We start from the raw sequence: 20,460 nt of genomic DNA, 5'->3' as shown, positions 1-20,460 counted from the left end.
TTTCTTATGAGAATATAAAAAGCTGAACAAAAAGTTATATAGTTAATATACAAAATGTACTCTATTTAAAAATAAGTAGCATAGATCTAAGAACAAATCTTTCATACTGATAACTGCTTCATTCTCAAACAGGACATGAAATTGATAGAGATTCTCTTGCAGGCAATAGCCTCCCAGCTGCCTGTGTTTATTGGAATATTGCTCTCTGAACACGCATACAGTCAGAATTGTTAAATATATCCTCTTCTTCTGGAGTTAGTTGGATGTTATCTTTGACTGGAGACAGGGGATCTGGCTTCTTACAAGAAGGAAGCTTTTCAGAATCTCTGCAAAAGATAATATAATAAAATGAATTTATTGGGTAGTGTTATTAATATAATAAAATGAATTTATATAATAAAATGAATTTATAGGGTAGTGTTTATTAGAAAATAATCTACCTGGACAAAACAGAGGTATATAAAGAGGATAAGACTCTCTACTGTATAATTTGTCTCAATTTATTATATGATACATTCAGGTTCTCCTCTGAGTATGCCCAATAAAATTTGGGTTTTGCAGAGGCCGTGATAGTGAGAGGCCCGCGCACCGCGATGAAGAGTGGCCCCCACTTGCCGCAACTAGAGAAAGCTCTTGCACAGAAACGAAGACCCAACACAGCCTTAAATAAATAAACAAATAAATTAAAAAAAAAAAAAAAATTTGAGTTTTGCTTCTTAGTACCCATGCCTGCTTTCTAAATCACCTTTCAAGGTAGGTGCCAAGCCACTACTAAATATATACTAGCTAAGGCAGAATGGTTCCAATAAACAAACTTTAGTTCTTTTCTCTCTAGAACCCTTCTCAAGTCTGGCTGAGGACCAGCATGAGTGAAGCATAAACAAATGTTTAAGCCTTATCTTTTTACTCCTCCCCTTCTCCCAACTTTTGGAAGGAAGTTCTATGTCTATAAAAATTAATCCTATTATGAAGATAACAAAACTGATTCTATGTCCTGTCAACAAAAATTCAACAGGAGTAATTAAGTCTTATTTTTCTAAAAGGCATTTAAGAATACTGTTGCACCCTTAATTTCCCTCTAGTAGCAGTTCTCAAAGTATGATCCACAGATGCCTAAAAATTCCCAAGACACTTTCAGGGGGTTTGTAAGATCTAAACTATTTTCATAATAATATTTAGACTTTATCTGCCTTTCTTAGCATGCTGACATTTGTACTGATAATCCAAAAGCAGAACTGAGTAACGCTGTTGGCAACTTAGGATGAATCAAGACAGTAGCACCAAACTGTTTAAGAAATACTAATAGTATTAAAACAAAAGTCAGTCTCAAGAACATTCTTGATGAGGTAGTAAAAATCATAAATTTTATTAAATCTCAACCCTCTCAACTTCTTAACATTCTGTGACAAACTGAGAAACACACAGAAGTCACTTTTCTTACATAATGAAGTCTGATGGCTATCTCAAGTAAAAGTATGTGTGACACCATGGTTATTCAAATTTAGGTATTTGGCAAAGGGCTTCTCTAGAATGAACAAAGAGAGACTGTTTGTTACTTCAAAGAAAAAAACCTAACAGTATTTGTTGCCAATGACAAAACTCAAGCTTTCAAGTGAAAATTAGGAGTTTGGAAAACTGATACCTGTCACTTGACAGCTTCCCAGTACTTAAAGACTTTGCTGATAAGATTGTGATTTTTAAATATTGTATAATGAAATGTGTCAACAATTGGAAGATAAGCCCAACTCAATAAACCCACATTTTCCAAATAATCAATGCCAATGTTATAAAATCATGCATGGGTAAAAGATGCACACAAAGTACAATATGGACCAGTGGACTGTAATGTTACACAGAGTATAAAAAGTCAATTTATATGGTTTCATATTCTACATTACAACTAACTTTTAAGAAACCACCACTTGTTGAATTTTGGTGTAAAATAAAAGAAGAAAAATTACAATTAAATAAAAATACTATTATGCTAAAATGCATTTTCCAATTACAAATACATGTGGGGACAGATTTTCTTCATATAATTCAACCAAAGCAACATTTCATAACAGATCAAACACAGAAGCAGATAAACAATGTGATTCTCACTTTTTTTGTTTTGAAAAACATAGTTATTTTTTTGTAAAAATATACTATCAATTTTAAAATGTAATGAGATTGCTGTTATTTAAAAATAAATAAATATTTTTTAAATGCCCATTTTAATTCCTAAGATGGTTAAATGTTGACAAATATAGCCCACATAAACCAAAGTACTTTTGGGCACTCAATAATTTTTAAGACTAAAAAGCATTCCTAAAGGCAAATAGTTTGAGAACTGGACTTCCCTGGTGGTCCAGTGGATAAGGCTCTGTGCTCCCAATGCAGGGGTCCAGGTTTGATCCCCGTTCAGGGAACTAGACCCCGCATGCATGCTGCAACTAAGAGTTTGTATGCTGCAACTAAGAAGCCCGCATGTTCCAACTAAGAGGCCCGCGTGCTGCAACTAAAAAAGATGCCGTGTGCCGCAACTAAGACCTGGCACAGCCAAAAGAAATAAATAAATAAATATTAAAAAAAAAGTTTGAGAACTGCTGCTATATGGTTTAATCTAGACTTTACACAATGTAAAGTAAAAACATAATTGTCCAGCACTTATTACAAAGTGTTTCCACTCATACTATCTCATCTGATTGTGATAACATTTCTATTAGGTAAGGTTTAATCTTATCATCCCATGTAAGTCACCTCCCCCCTTTCCCTCCCTCCCTTTCTCTTTGTGTTTATTCTTAGCACATTTGCTTTAATAAGAACAAGAAAATAAATTAATTATAAATCTATGCTACTCTGTGGCTAATTTTGTTGTCTAACAGATGCAATTTGGTTCAAAAAATGTAGATATATAGAGGGTCAATTCTCTTAAAACAGTGTTTGCTACATACATTAGAAATCTGGTTAATTCATCATATAAACTCATTGATTCTTCCCATTTTAGATGTGATAATTTAGGGAAACAAACTGCTTTAAATCCAGAAGTACCATAGAGCATTACCTTCCCACTCCCATGTCTAAAACAACATTTAGAAGGAAAGAAAAATAAGACACTTAAGGCCTGGAAAAGTAATTTGCTTAACAACAGAGAGACCCCAAAGCCAGATTGAGAACTGAGGTTTTTAGTTTGCCACCTTTTCACTAAAAGAAGGTACAGAAACTGAAGTTAAATATTCTTACAAAGAGTCAGTTAAAGGGACTAGAGGAAAATAATTCTCTTAGGGTAAGAGAAAAAGAAGTTGATTCGTATGAAAATAGAAAGAGGAGACAGGGATTGAAATTACAGAAAAAAAATATTTATCATTTTAGAATAAGTTACAAGATAACTCACTTTTTAAATACAAAATTTTTCCAGAGTTCATTGATTTTTATCTGCAATCCTGGCTTGTTCTCGGCATTATGATGATTTCTCTTATGGATGCTTGATGGCTTCTTGCTCAGCCCACTGACTCTGGCAGGTACTAAAGGTTTGATCTTGGTTGTAGAAAGATTGTCCACAGAACTAGATTTATACAGCCCAGGAACCTGAAGATTAAATGCCTGTTTTAATACTATTCTGTTAAAGCAACTACCTTTATTTAATTTCAAACTATTATTTATACACTGGAACAAAAAATAACCTATAATCAATGTGCAAAAGTGTGCTTATAAACGTCTACAAAATTATCATAACATTTTCACCAGGTAATACATGTACCTGGCACTAAATCAAAAGTATAAAAGAACAGACAGAAAAGTGAGTCTCCCTTACTCCCTCACTGCCTTTAGGCAGTCACTGTTACCAGTTTCCTGTACAACCACTGAATTCATTCACACACACACACACACACACACACACACAACTGGCAGCATACTACAAAATGTCGTGTACTTTGTTTTTCTTGCCTAGTATATCTTGATTTTACTTAACAATGTATCTTGGAGATTTTTCTATTTCACATGTAGAACTGAATTTTGTTTTAAATAGGTTGCCTGTTTTTTCCATTGTATAAATGTGCCATAATTTACTTAAACAGATCTCTACTGACATTTAAGTTGAATCCATTGGTTTCTTTTAATTGAGGTATAATTTACAACATTGTGTTAGTTTCAAGTGTATAGCAAAGTGACTCAGTTATATATACATATATATCATATATATATTCTTTTTCAGATTCTTTTCCATTATAGGTTATTACAAGATACTGAGTATAGTTCCCTGTGCTATACAGTAGGTCCTTGTTGTTTGTTTATTTTATATATAGTAGTAGGTATGTTAATCCCCAACTCCTACTTTATTCCCCACCCCTGCCCTCGCTATCCCCTTTGGTAACCATAAGTTTGTTTTCTATGTCTGTCAGTCTATTTCTGATTTGTAAATAAGTTCATTTGTATCATTTTTTTTTTAGATTCCACAAATAAGTGATATTATATGATATTTGTCTTTGTCTGACTTGATTTTTATGCTGTGTGAAATATGGAGCCATTAAAATTTTGTTGCTGTTTTTTTTTGGATAGTAGGAGTGTGGTAATATAAAACAAGGCTTTAAAATTAATGAATCTAGTAGAGGGTGTATAAAGAATGGAAGGACTCACACATGAAAGATGAAATCTTGAACTAGGATGTTGGTGATGTGAAAAGGGAGATCAAGAAATAAGACAAAGAAAGAAACAGGATTTAGATAGGTATAGTTATTTGGTTGTTTTTCTTTAACCCTTGAAAAAGAAGGATCCAACTGGAGGTTATAAAGAAAGAGGACAACCATAAGATTTTGAAACGAAGTGACATAGAACAAATATTATAATTTTATATAACTGATAAAGATGCTCTGAGAAGTACTGGTTAGAGGTTAAAAACATATGAGTTTGATTTTAGATCCTGAATTTGGATACTAGGGAGCAAGAAGGAAGGTTCATCTGGGGAGTTGTCACCAAGACAGAAGTGACAGTTAAAACACTGACAATGCAAATCTGACAGAAAGAATAAAAATAATAAAAAGATGATGGTTTAACGTCCTCCTTTTGAGGACATTAAACCATCATCTTTAATATAACTCCTTTTGAGAAAGTACTTTCTACATCTCTAATCCTATCATTGTGAATAATTTTAGTATCTTTCCAGACTTTTTACTATGATTGTACAAACATACACACGTGTGTGTCTTTTCCAGCATTTAAGCAAACAAAAACACCATGCTATTGTGTTTAATATTGTTTAATAGCATGGTTTCCCTTTTCATTCAAAAATAATATGGACATGTTTCCAAGACAGTATCTGTTTGACAAAGCCTTTCTCCCTTAAAGATTTTTAAAAGAATCTTATATTTACATATTTTACATTCATATCCTTATTATCTTTCAGGTTTATATTTATATAGCATGAGATGGGGACTTTCTTTCAAATAGATATGCCAGGCCATTTATTTAAAATTTTTGTAAAGTTTTTATGCTTTTAAAAATACGCATAAGAAAATAATATGTTAACTATTATATATACTATAACTATTATATATATGTTATATATATATGTTATATATATTATATATATATTATATATTATACATATATATTATATATATGTTAACTATTACATATACTACTATTCATATACTACTATTCATATAACTATATATGAATATATGAATATAGTTTTCTTGTATAAATATAAGAAAAATAATATATGTTCACTATAGAAGAACATGAGAAAACAAAGAAAAAAAATTCACCTATATATCTACCAGTCAAGAGCTAAAACCAACAACGTATTTAATGTATTTCACTCTCTTATTTCTAGATATTTAGATTTTTTCCCCCAATTTTTCATTATTGTAACCAATGCAAGAATAAGTGCTCTTGTATTTAAACTCTCATTATCTCCTTAGGCTCAAGTTTTAGAACGCACTTACTGGGTTAAATTATTTGAACTCTTTCAAATTGCTTTCCAGAAATGGCACAGCAATTCTTACTCTCCTAAACACGTGATTATTCATCTCACTATACTCTTATAAAATGAGTAAATTCAAAACTTTTTTGGAAAAATGAGAGGTAAGAAATTATATTTTATTACTTTGATTTGCGTTGATTACTAATGAGGTTGAATGTGCTTTTATATGTTAATCAGTCATTTGTGCTTTTTCTTTTGTGATTTCTGTTCATGTCCCTTGCCCATTTTTAAGTCAGGATTTAGTATTCTGATATTGACAGGCAAGAACACTTAATATATAAAATAGGCTTTAACTTACGAGCTTTCACTATGCAGTCACACATATATTTACATATTTTGATAAAAAAAAAAAGCTTGGCTTATCAGGTACCCAATTTCTAGAATGCCTTTTTGCAATATACATCAAAGCTTTAAACCATACATGCCTTTGCACCAGTAATAACACTTCATAGAATTCACCCCTACGAAATAATCAAAAATGTGTACAGTACTCAAATATTTACCAACAAAATCTTCATTGCATTACTGTTTGCTACAGCAAAAATTTTTAGGGTAAAGGACAAACATAAGAAGATTAGCTAAACCCATATGATGGCATATTTTATTCATTATAATTAATGTTATGTAAGTACATAGAAAAAGTTCTTTATACTGTAAGAGAAAAATAGCAGGTTTCACAATTTAAACACCTACAAATCATGCACAAATACAGTTCTAGATGATTTGAAGGTAGACATTTTGTGTAAATAAGAATATAGGCATTTTGATTTTTAATTTTGCTTATATTTCTTATTGCCTGGTAATAAGCATGTGCTGCTTCTGAAATTTAAAAATAATTTAATTAAGTGTTTTACCTTGTTCCTTAGAAGCGTGTCTTTTTTCGAAAAATGAAATAAGTGTAGCTTGGATTTCTGATTACCTTGATTATCAAGTGACTTAAAATTGCAATCAGATTCCTAGGTCCCCGAGATGAAAAAATAAAGCAAACTTAGATTTTTACTATCAAATTTCTATGACAACTGACCAATATTCAACAAAACATAAAACAAGTAAATTGAGAAAATCAGTGTAAATAAAATGTAATTTATCAGAAGAAAAAAGTATAAAAAGCATGAAATAGAATAAAAGAAAATTAATCTTATGTGGAAAGAATGGTGTTTGCTAGTTTCACTAAAGGAAACCAGCTGAAGAAGTAAACTGTATAAAATATAAATTAGAAAGCTATAAGCAAAAAAAAAAAAAAAAAACTATAAGCGTGCGGGGTGGTGGTGGGATGAATTGGGAGACTGGGATTGACATACATACACTAATATGTACAAAATAGATAACTAATAAGAACCTGCTGTATAGCACAGGGAACTCCACTTCACTGTACAGTAGAAACTAATACAACATTGTAAAACAACTATATCTCAACAAAACAAAAAAACCCCACAACATGGAGATCACTGTCCTGGGAGAAAAAAAAAAAAAAAGACATGCCAAGCATTTGCTGTCCTCCTTTTTAATGGACAGACGGCTGCAGTGATTCATTTCTTAATCACTTCAGGTCCAAACATACAGGAGTAATTTTCACTGAGTCTTTCCTGCCATGATTAAACCATATTGACATGATAGATCTCAATTCCTCCTCCCAAGTTTGCAATGTTGGGGACCTGGATCCTATAACAAAATCCATGTTCAAGGTCATCTTTGTACTGGATGTTCTGTGTATCCCCTTCCAAACTGTGAGCAAGGCACAAGCTGTGTCACTGTCACATAATGTTAAAGCCAGCCCAGTGTCTGGTATATTGTGATATAATCCAGAATCTACAACTGCTCCAGACAATGGAAGACTATACTTGAAATTTTCATGCATCCCACATTGCCCCAAAGTAAAAAAGAAAAAAAAAAAAAAACAAAACCTATAAGCAGAGTCTCCAGAACCAGAGGGAGTACACAGGTCTTCTTAAAATTGAAGGTGTTTATGCTTGAGATGAAACTGACTTCTATCTATGCAAGAGGTATGCTTATGTGTACAAAGCAAAGGACAACACTGTAACTCATGGTGGCAAACTCAACAGAAGCAGAGTAATCTAGGGAAAAATAACTCGTGCTCATGGAAACAATGGCATGGGGTTCATGCCAAATTTTGAAGCAATCTTCCTGCTAAAGCCATTGGACACAGAATCCACGTGATGCTGTACCCCTTCAAGGATTTAAACTTTTTGGAAAGTAAATAAATAAAAGTGTGGATTTGTTCTCTTGTTAAATAAAAAAAAAAGTCTCCTGCTGTAACATCATTTGTAAACTTGGCTAATAGTTTTCATAAATTACTAGCTACAAAAGGTTGAACGAGTATAGTTCTACATCTCTTTTTAATTGTGTAACATGTTCAACATTAAAGAGAAAAAAGGCATATACTTTAAAGAAGTAAGAGTAGCACTGTATCAAATGCACAGTTACCTTCAGCAAAGACCTTTAAGACCTACCCTCTACAGCCCAATCTCATCATGTAAGACTTTTCTATAGACAGAATAATCTGGATTCCCACAAAAGTCAAATAAAAAAGGACAATGAATGCAAATTCAGAAGGCTTTATATTTCTGCATTTTTCAAGAGTTTTTTTTTTTTTTAATATTTATCTTGGGATTCTACATAGTATTATACATTTAAAACAATCCAAAAGTGAAAAATACTCCATTAATTTGGACTGTAACTTACAAACTCTAACATTTCTTGCTCATAGTAGTGATGACTCTGGGCTATATCATTTCTTAAAATAAAGATCAAGAGTAAGATCCTAAGATTAATTAATCTCCAATACGGTTAATGAACTCAATATACATAGAATACATGGTTGTTGCTTTTCACAGTGAACCTCCAGTGGAAGTCTCCAGTGCATTTTCTTCAGAACCATATAGTAAAACCTGATACTCAAAATGAAGCCCCAGTGGCACTGTGGCTCTCTAAAACATTTTCTGAATAAAGAAAGATTACACAGTCTTTATGTTACCTGCTATTGTCCCAATTGTTTGACAATTAATTCATTTATCCAAAGAGGAATTTACCACATCTGGTGGCAAGAGATGACTTAATGAATGATTCTTAGTTTGTTTGTTTGTTTTTGAGGGGAGAGAATTTATGTTCCTATAATTGATAATCACAAAAATGGTTAGCCCAGAAGACAGAAGTGTGGAGAGTTCTGTCAGCATGATGAGCCCATAGGCTGTGAGCTGGTAAGGTTTCTCAGTAAAACATGCTAAAAGCTTTACAAAGTTAGTAAAGCAGGAAGATGTCTGCTGGAAAAGGAACAAGAACACCCCAAAGGAGCTCAGCAGACTTGAAAGTATCCTCACAGATAGACAGTGATTTTTAAAGAAAGATGTTCAAGAAATAGCAACTGTGATGATACCCGAATGGTGCCATGAGAAAAATGCAGTAAGATGTGGAAAATGAAAAAGATGACATTAAAATGGAGGCTCATATGAAAAGAAACAGAGTCTTCTAGACCAGTATGGATAAACTGAAGGCAAAGTGAGTGAATGCGAAAAGAAAAGCAAAAGCCTCAAGGGTTTGGTTTGGCATACTCTTACTTAAAAAACACTACATGGAATGGATTTTGGATTTGAATATATTAATTCATTTCCGCTTTCTCCAAATGAAAACAATTTGCTTCCATATTGTAACTAGGCTTTTGTCTTTAATTTGAGTCCAATACAACTCAAGTTTCCTTTAGGAACTTGAATAAAATACTTTCCTTTTCATAAACACAAGATATACTGATTTATTAGATGTTTAATATTCAGGATTATCAGACCTCAAAGTTCTACCAAATATTACCAAGGCTGTAATTGTTCTTACAACTTGGTAACTGCAGTTGTGAACATAAAATGAAGTATGTTAAATTGGTAAATTTAAGATAACTCAGATTAAAGAATGTTATTATGCCATCATGTCATTTTAAAATATGATGTCACTGGGTCTTATGAGCAGTACTTATCTGGAGCTTTGATTTTACTTAAGTAAGGATAAAGATATTTTACAAATAAAAAAAATGGCTAGGATGCTTTTATTAACTTAAACAGAATAACATAAAATCACTTGTATTACTATTTTGTTTTGTCATAAAGGGGAATTACAAAAAGAATAATAAGAGTAAATAAAAAATGTATTTCTGAAGGACTAAAACTTAAGACGAATACCATCCCATTAACAGGGCCATTTCATTATAAGGTTTCAAATGTCTGAATTCAAGAGTATATTAAGGATATAAATATTAAATTTATAATAACTTTTCATGAAGCTTATCATTCTGCTTAGGTCTTAAGTGTTCCACAACTTGAGACACCTATCAATGGAACACAGTGATTCAAGAAATATAGTTAGATTAAACGTATAAGAGTCTAAAATACAGAGAAGCCCTTCAGATGAATAAAACATGAACTTTCTACACAGTAAGATCTAGAAGGAAAAATTAAAACAATCAATTATTTCCATAATGTAGGCAAAATTTCCTCAATTGTCTGATAAACACCCTATTTTCTCTTACGTATGAATTTGAAAACAAACGCTTCATAATGTGACTTACCTCTGAATCTAAATCCTCACTAGAAGGCTGAGAAAGTTTTGATGCATTTAAATTGTGTGGTGATAAGTCCATGCTTTCCTGAGACTGTGAAGACCAATCCACTTCATGTAAGGGATGAGATTCATCACTTGACTCATCACTCTTTAACTGAGATACATCAGACGGCTCATTATTCTCAGGCAGAGAGATGGGAGAATCACTCTTTCTAAGGAACTGCTGCAATGCTGTGCTTGGAGAGGGGCTTGGTGTTCTTGAAAAATCTCCAAGACTTCCAGACCAACTGAAACAACTTCTTAGTGTACCCAAGGTGGGTGGTGAGATGGTCCTCGTGAATCTGCTGGTCTTAAAATACTGAGACTCTTCAGCAATCACAGTCACATCATCTGGAATATGCTCACTTGAATTATGTGCTATACTGATATCTAACAACTTTTTGCCATCTAGACAATCTGATTCATTTACATTGGTTTCTTTATCTGTGACAGCAGTTTCATCTAGAGACTGGCTGCTTGCTTTCTTTGATATACAGTCAGCAGAATCCAGAGAATTGGAAAAAAACCTAACAGAAAAAACAACAGAAAGAATGCAGAAGTATTTTAGAGTTTTCTCACAAAGGTGACAAGATTCATAATGGAAAAATGGTTCTTTTAAAAAAATCTCATAAATATATTAATTTCATAAATAAAGGCAAAATAGATTTTACACATGGCTGATAATCAAATATTTGAACAGATATAGAAATATGCAACAGAAAGGACACTTTATAACTATTGTCTCTAATTTTGTAAAAGCAAAATAAATTAGCCATTTACCCCTCATCTTAGCTTACCTCCTAGTAGTAGCAAGCCATCTGGGAACTTGTAGTAGTATACTAATCTACCAAGCTTTTTATATACCCTATAAACTTCTATACTCATTTAAATATTGAGGTTAAGACTTTCAAATCAATTATTAAATTCTGTATTACTAAAGAGGTATTACTTATTCAGGGTAGCAGCTTTAAAAAAAATCACTTTTAAAAACTCCAATATAAATGAAACAAAGATCAGTATCATTACTGGGAAGGATGTATTCAAGGAGTGTTTTTAGGTTTAAAAAGAAAATCCGAGAGTGTATGATCAGTTAACTATGAAACTTAAAGAGAATTTACCTCATTAATAGGCATTAGTTCAAATCCAAGATGATTAAACAGAATATTTACTAAATGCTGGAGAGTAAAAATCCTCTCTTATCTTTACATCAAATCCTTAGCTGACGTGTGTGGGTACAGGGCAGGAAGGAAGCAGCACGTAAAAGGAGAAGTCTTACTTGGTTTTTCACTGAGCAAGAAACATCAGCTCCTTTATCTGATCACATAATTCACTTTTAAGCAAACAATAACCCCTATGATATCCAAACATTTTTCTATGTATTATTTCGTAGGTAAGAGAAGTTAGAGTAACAGAGCCCAAGGTTATAACATTAATCAACCGAAGAACAGAATTAAAACCCAGAACCCCTCCTAGTTCACGGCTGTTTCTTTCCAAACAGCCTATGGTGTGACTTAACTGATAATTATGTTTCTAGATCTGAGAAAATAAATAGGCATTATTCTAGGATAAGTATCTATATAATAAAGATAAGACTTAAAGCAGACTTCCAAAAAGCAAACAGATTGGAGACAGTCTTTTGCATATTTAATACCTCCTGTTATGTTATATTAAAAAGAATGGGGTGGGAATGACCACTGGCATATATATTAGTGACTGGGCACTGTGCCAGGTGTCTGATATATATAACTTCTGCTAGTCTTAAAACAGTCTTATGCATATGATCATCCATATTTTATAGTTAAAAAAATAGGCTCAGGGAAGTTAAATGGCATATGAAAGATCACTAAACTAATTAAATGATAGAGTGAGAATTCAAGTCCAGGCCTACAAGATTGTGTGCTCCTTTCAAGGTACCATGCCAACTATGACTAGGAATCTTTCCTATCACTAATACTAACTATACAACTCTGGGAAAGTTTCTTAACCTCTCAGAGCCTCAATTTCTTAGCCCAAAATAGAGAAAATAACGCCGACCTGAATATCTCATAATACTGTTGTGAGGAATAACATATAAAAGAACTCTGAAAATCAGCTAAGAAAACTAATTTAACAATAATCTAGATCAGAAAATTATACATCAAAGATTTACTCCCAATTATTATTTCACAGGAAGTTGATACAGAAAAAAATATTTCTCCAAGCATTTCTTAATGCGTCCTCTGAACAATTTCTTAGCGAAACAACTAAGCTATATAAAGCAGCTATTTACAGCTTCAAACAGAGATTTCATTAAGCTTCCACAATGACTTAATAGCCAAGACCTGTAAAGACACACAAACATTATTCTCATTAGCTGTCTCCAAAGAGGCAGAGAAATGAAATCCTATTTTCACCCAAATGGAAAAATAAAACACGAGTTCCAAAAATTTCTCTGAATGACAAAAGTCAACTTTCTAGAATGTATAAATCAGCATAAATCATCTAGAACCCTATTTTCCATCTTTTGCTGCCTACTTTTTCATTATTCCACTGTTAACAAGCACCTTTAATGAGGGTGACTAACAAAGGAAGAATCAAAATGATCATTTCATTGTACTGCGAATGTTTCCTTGGAACGACTTGATGGGTTTGAAACATCCCCTAAAGGAGGTTTAGGGATTATCGGTGGTTCATTTCTTCATGTCCTTCTCCTATCATCATGGTTAGACAAATCTGGCTGCAACCTAGTTTATTAAACTTGAAAAATAAAAAATATTCATTCTAAGTCCTCTAGAGAAATACAGGGGCTGATAAAGTTTCTCTTTCTTCTTTTTTTTTCTTTTAATTTTTTTTTTTTTTAATTTTACTTATTTATTTATGGCTGTGTTGGGTCTTCGTTTCTGTGCGAGGGCTCTCTCTAGTTGTGGCAAGCGGGGGCCACTCTTCATCGCGGAGCGCGGGCCCCTCACCATCGCGGCCTCTCCTGTTGCGGAGCACAGGCTCCAGACGCGCAGGCTCAGCAATTGTGGCTCACGGGCCCAGTTGCTCCGCGGCATGTGGGATCCTCCCAGACCACGGCTCGAACCCGTGTCCCCTGCATTGGCAGGCAGACTCTCAACCACTGCGCCACCAGGGAAGCCCAAGTTTCTCTTTCTTAAAGTTACTAAATCATGCCTAAATAACTTCTAACACTTAAATTTCCTGTTTCTAGTTGTGGTACCACTATCTGAAGTCAATAAAATAAGAACTATTTATTGTATGTTTATCATCTGTTGGGCACTATTTTACGCACTTTACTTACGGTAATAATTTAATTCTATCAGCGATCCTAAGATTGTTATACTTGTTAGCCTTGAAGAAACGGAAGCACCCAGAAATTAACTTGCTGAAGTCAAACATCTCATAAGTAAACAGGATAGGATTCAAATCCAGGTGGTCTAACCCCAGGGTCCAAATTCCTAACCCCTAAGTTATACTGACTCTTCAAATTCTCATCTTCACTCGCAGGGACTATGGCAACAGCCTAACAAATATTTCTGCTCAGCTTTGGCCCTCTAGAATCCACTCTTCACAGTGTGTTCAGAGTGGTCTATTTAAACCAGGAATCAAATCATACTCCTCCCCTGATTAAAACCTTCTAAATGTTTCCCATCACCCCTAAAGACTCAAGTTCCTTAGATTGGCTTACAAGCATTTCATGAACTGGCTTGCTTATTTCTGCTCCCTCATCATCTACATTTCTGCTCCCTTTTCATCCTTTTCCCAACTTACGTTGTGGCAGAAGTAATAATAGCAGTGATCAACAGCAAATAGTTAACCCCATGCTCCGTGCTGTTGCTCACCTCCATGCCTCTGTCCGAGCTGCATGAGTCTGCTGGGAAAGTACCTGGCTCCCTTCTTTGCTTCACCCACTCATCATTTAAACCTAGGTAACAGCACTTAACACTCATCCCTTCCCTCTCACCCTTTCCAACCACTGCCTCAGCATTAGATGCCCTCAAAACACCTCATGCATGATTTTGTCATTGTACTTACCACACTGTATGGAAAGATTTTGTTACTGACCTATTTCTCCAACTACGAAAAACTACATGTTTCTCAAGAGCAAAAACTATGTCTCTCATTTTTGTAACCCAGCATCTAGTATGGTATCAGATTATCAATTAATATGAGAACTCCATAGTCATCTGTATTTAAATAGATTTCTAAAAATACTTTGCAAAATTATATTTAGCTCTTAAAGAAACTAAAAAAATAGAAACAAATTGGGGGGGGAGGAACCCCCAAAGTGACAGAGTTTTTCTAATGCAAAATGTAGTAAGGTCTACAATTCTTATTTTGGTTCTCCATGGAGAGATTACAAAAGTAACAGAAGTTCAAGGGAACAGTGGAACTAAAGCAATACATGATAAAAAACTGTAATTGGATTAAGCCAGGTCTTACACCTATCCCATTAGATTCAATGTTATTCAAGACAATTAAAATAAATACCAACAGAGTATATAATACAACAGACACACAACATTCTACAGATATAACTATACCTGCTTCTGGTTCCTGGAACCACAACTGCACCACTTTCTTCATTTTTTCTCTGTAAAAATGTTGCAAATTTGTTTCTTGTCCTAGGTGGTGTGCTTAAGCTTTTTTTAATAGTAGTTCCATCTACCAGGTCAGGCATAAACCGTTCAGAAGAGTTCAATAATTTATTACCTTCACAACTATTTTTCTTGATCTTCTTTGTAAAGGAAGTAGAATATTGACCCAATAGATCATCTTCTGATAGCTCTTCTAAGTAAAAACAAAATTATCTGTAAATCTTTATTTCATGTGTAGTTAGACATTTGGTCTTAGTTTCACAGTCCATGTCCTATTGTTCTAAAGATGAAGTCTTATTTTTCTTTTAAACTATGCATCAGAAAAGGAAATAAAAGAATGACTTAAAAAAAATTCCCTTGTCTGTGTTTTACGATTTCAAAAATTGGCTATGATTTAATGTCAATTATTTGTATGATTTTATGTGAAATTACCCAAACCAAAATTTCAGGGTACAATCAATTCTGTAAGGCTCTACACTCATTATACTAAGGGCCTAATTCTGAATGTAAAAAAAAAAAAAAAAAAAAAGGAATTAAATGTATGATTAAACTAATGTTTGGTTAAAAAAAATGTTTCAACATTTAAAAAAAAAATGTTTCAAGGAGCTATATATACACACCATCACTGAGTTACGGTTTTTGAGGTGTATGTAATTGTCCTGTAGTCAAAAGTAATTTGTGCTCTAGCTCTGATCTTCATTACATAGCTATGGGGCTCTAGAAGACTGCTGTGTAACAAACGCATTTTATTGGTATAAGAATAAATCATAAGACTAAATAATGTAAGATGTTAAAGCTGAAGTGGGCAAGGACATAGAGATAGCATTAAGGTACTTTAAATTAGTCCAACTAATTCTCAGTCTGAATAGCTTCCACTCACATGGGAGTAAATGCTCATGACTCTAAGAAGTTGGTAAAACAGTTGAGGGTGCCAAAATACTACAGAAAAGGTGATACCTCAAAATCAAAAATGTATAGAGTAAAAAAAACCTATAGGTCAGTAAACTTGTAAAAATCTATTTATTATGCAGGGAATTGGGAGCTCTTACAGCAGAGGAAAAAAATAAATATCGTAGGATCCCCAGCAAGCCTTCACCAAGAAGCCACACCACACTAATCTCATTTTCTTTTTACGATAAGGTTGTTAGACTAGCTATTTGGAGAAATTCATAGACTTAGTATACATATTTTAAGCGAAACTTTAAGACATACTTGAGCCATACTTCTCAAATTTCCAGGTGACATAATACCCATGTTAGAAGACAATATAAAGGTTCAAAAAAGAAAAAAAAAAATAGGCAGAACAATGGATTATAATGAATTAAGATCACCTCAGTAAGGATAATGTAACCCATATTTAAGTTTAAAAATATAACTACCTGGCTTAACAGCAACTGGTGGATTTCGATTATAAACTCAGTAAATGCCAGCAAAATGACAAGAATACTACTAAAAGCTCATGTTATCGTAGTTTGCAGTAGTAAAAGCAGTTTCTGGATGAAGGACTGAAATAGTGCCACAATTCTAAATATGATCTATGGTAAGCAGACCACATCTCAACAACCACTCACTGTAGTAGTTACAAATTATTAAAAAATTTGTATTGTATCCAAAGCATAACCTGGATAAGATAAGGAACTTTTAGCTTGCAAAAGAAATTTGGGAGGGTCGCAATGGCTGTCTCTAAATATATGAAGGGCTGTCACATTAAAGAGGGAAAAAATTTACTGTTTTTTGTTTTGTTTTTGTGTTTGTATGTGTGCCTGTGGACAAAATCCATTGATAAATGGTAGTTATAACGAAGCAGACTTAGTCTGACATAGGTAATTTACTGATGAGCTCTCTACAGAAAATGAATAAGCCTAGCTTGATGGTAGAAGAAGGGAAGGAACTAATATGTACAGTGTACCTGTTATGTACCAGGGCTTTTTTATATGTTATGTCACATATACAAAAATTTGTGAGATAGGCAATATTGTTCCCATTTCAGAAGAGGAAACAAAGGTTCAGAGATATTATCATGAAAAAGATTTAGGTTCATAAGGAATCAGGACATTTTGGCCAAACATGAATAATCTATACCTAAATTTAAAAGATAAGGGCATGAACTAAAAGTTTGCAAGGGCTTTGTTTTGTTTTTGTTGTCAGATACTCATTCCTGTAATGTCTGAGGGAAAGAAGGAAGAGAGAAGAAATGGATTACAATTATTCTTTCCACTTCTAAACATGTTCTACAGTGGAAAGAAAAAACCTTTTCCCAATACCTAGTATTCCATTCTCAGCACTTCTGTTCAACACTATAATGGAGGTTCCAGTAGGCAAGAAAAAGAAATAAAACGTATCCAGACTGGAAAAGGAGAAGCAAGACTATCTTTATTTGCAGGTGATAGGATTGTCTACATAGAGAATCCTAGACAGTCTAAAAAGAGATACTAGAACTAATAAGTGATTTTAGTAAGGTTGCAAAACACAAGATTAATATACAAAAATCAAGTGTATTTCTATATACTAGCAATGAATCAGAAATTGAAATTAAAAATACCATTTACAACAGCATCAAAAATCTGAAATATACAGATAAATTTGACAACATATGTGCAAGACCTGTACACTGAAAACTACAAAGCATCGCTGAAGACTTAAACTAAAGAAGACTTAAATAAATGGATCAGAAAACTTGATATTGTTCAGATGTCAATTCTCCCCAAACTTACCTATGGATTCAACTAAATCCCAATCAAAATCTCAGCAGGCTTTTTTTTTTTTTTTTTTTTTAAGAAATTGACAAGTTGATTCTAAAATTTGTATGGAAATGTGAAGAACACAGAATAGCCAAAACAACTTTTCAAAAGAAGAACAAACTTGGGGACTTATACTACCCGATTTCAAGATTGACTATAAAGCTACAGAAATCAAGACAGTGTGTCTGGCATAAAGACAGGAAAAGAGACCAATGGTACATTGGTCTCTGCACATATGTGGTCAACTGATTGTCAACAAATGTGCCAAGGCAATTCAATGGAAAAAGGATAATCTTTTTAACAAATGGTGTTGGAACAATTGGATTGCCATATACAAAAAAAAGTGAACCTTGATCCTTACCTCACACCATATAAAAAATTAATTCAAAATGTATCAAAGGCCTAAATGTAAGAACTAAAACTATAAAACTTCTAAAATGTGACCAATTCTCACTAGTATTTCACAAAAACAAAATACATACCACTTCTTGGTCTTTTTGCAATGGATGACTTCCTTGGAAGATTTAACCCTTTAGTACTAATCACTAGTTCAATGCCCACAGTACTTGGATTTTCCTTCACCTTTGTAGCATCTGAAACAATGTCCAGCTCAAGTCTAGGGCAATAGTTCTTATGCCAAATGCTATTAATATTAGATGACTTTTGACATGTTTTGTCAGTCCAACTATGACTTCTTGATTGGGCAGGCTAAAATAGTAAAAGGAAAAAGGTTACTTTAAGAAGAAAAACAGTTAAATCATTTCCCTTTGTATCAACATAAATTATAAGTAAATAATTAAATTACCCCTTTGACCAGCTTTTGATGAAATATCTGTCCTCTAATAATAACATTTTCTACTTTGCTGGTGCTATACTTTTCCTTTAAATGTGTCTTGTATTCCTAGGTCTGTTTCTCTCTCAGTGAGGGTCAAGCAAACTCATTAGCTCATTTCTAAGAAATAAAAAAATGAATCTTCCTAAGACGAACAGTGCAAGAAATAAAACTACACTTGAAGAAACGTGACCACAAAAAACGTACTTTTAAAATTTGAGTATTAGTTCAATATACAATACTAATTAGTTTAATAATCATCTAGCAATAAGCCTCTAAATAATCACTGACATACCCTTTACAAAGGACCTGACAATTAAAACCATAAAATTATGTATTTAATCAACTATCCCATCTCTAGAACTTGGATGAGTTCAAACCAAAACAATCTAATTTACAAAACAATAGTTTCTTTAGTGGACAATACCTATGTATTAAATAGGTATGTATTAGTAGACAATACCTATGTATTAAACAGAAAGATACTTTGGTCTACATTGGGTCATGCATAAAACTTTCTCCAAGAAAGAACTTATTGACAATAAGGATTGGTAAAAAATCATTTTTAATGCTAAAACAAGTTATTCACAATTAATAACTATTTTATTTTATTATTTTTTTCTAAATATATTTTAGATGAAAATGATCTGCTAATAGGATGTCAATGATTAACACTGGTACAAAAAATGTTGGTACTAGGGTGTGAATTCCACCTGACAAAAGTCCCACCTGAATCTGGAATCTAATCTTTCACTTAAAGAAAGGACTAAAAATAAAAATAAATAAATAAAAACGAGGTGACATTATTCATAATATACTCTGAGAATTAACAAGGAAGGTAATTTAGAATAATTGAGAGAATAGGTATAATAAAGACAGTTTAAGCAGTATAGCTCATGGCATTAGATCCCACTGATGGTTTTATTAAAAAAAAAAAATAGGCAAGTAGAAAACTTGACTGGGAAGAATAAATCTTAGATAAATAATAAGAATTAGTTTGATGTACAATTAGTGGTTCCGAAAGAAATTTCTCTATGAAAAAAATAATCTGATAAGGATTTGGACTTATGAAGGATGGCCATCTTAGTGAGCCATAACATTCCCAATTATATCTGAACATTTTCAATACAACCAATTACTTCTGAGTTTCTCAAAGGAAAAACTTGAGAATCATTCTGATGAAATTATAATATCAGTAATTCAAATGTGTAAAGAAGATAGCAGAATAAAGACTTTTCAGTTCCCTTTTTCTACAAACTTCCCATTATAAGGTAAAAAAGCCACAGAGCTATAATGTACAGCACAGGGAATACAGTCATCCCTCAGTGGTTGCAGGGGATTGGTTCCAGGACGCCCTCAGATACCAAAATCCACGATGCTCAAGTCCCTTATATAAAATGGAATAGTATGGTCAGCCCTCCATATCTGCGGGCATCTGCGGATTCAACCAACCACAGACCCAATTCGATTGAATCCTTGGATGCAGAACCCATGGATATGGAGGGCTGACCAGTATAGTAAATAATACTATGGGACTTCCCTGGTGGTCCAGTGGTTAAGACTCCACGCTCCCAATGCAGGGGGCATGGGTTCGATCCCTCATCAGGGAACCAAGATCCCTCATGCTGCACAGCGTGGCCATAATAAAAATAATAATAATATTGTAGTAACTCTGTATGGTGACAGATGGTAAATATACTGATCATGATAATTTCTTAATGTATATAAATATTGAATCAC

General features: G+C 33.2%; 1 protein-coding gene across 2 annotated transcripts in view; it reads right to left on the bottom strand.

Moving 5' to 3' along the window:
• EXO1 (exonuclease 1) overlaps positions 1-20,460 on the bottom strand; it is a 40,561-nt gene continuing 20,101 nt past the window's right edge. Inside the window, exons 10-14 of one of the 2 annotated variants that reach the window (XM_068538497.1) lie at positions 18,371-18,596; positions 15,094-15,340; positions 10,539-11,097; positions 3,377-3,570; positions 1-326 (exon numbers count right to left, since the gene is read on the bottom strand). In XM_068538497.1, the coding sequence (XP_068394598.1) occupies positions 188-326; positions 3,377-3,570; positions 10,539-11,097; positions 15,094-15,340; positions 18,371-18,596 (1,365 nt within the window). In that variant the 3' untranslated portion in view covers positions 1-187. The remainder of the gene's footprint in view (positions 327-3,376; positions 3,571-10,538; positions 11,098-15,093; positions 15,341-18,370; positions 18,597-20,460) is intronic. The other variant, XM_068538498.1, reaches the window with a different exon arrangement.

This window comes from Eschrichtius robustus, chromosome 3, assembly GCF_028021215.1.
Source record: "Eschrichtius robustus isolate mEscRob2 chromosome 3, mEscRob2.pri, whole genome shotgun sequence".
Classification (NCBI taxonomy): domain Eukaryota; kingdom Metazoa; phylum Chordata; class Mammalia; order Artiodactyla; family Eschrichtiidae; genus Eschrichtius; species Eschrichtius robustus.
Note: the sequence above shows the minus strand (reverse complement) of the source record. Positions and strands in the feature narration are given on the sequence as shown.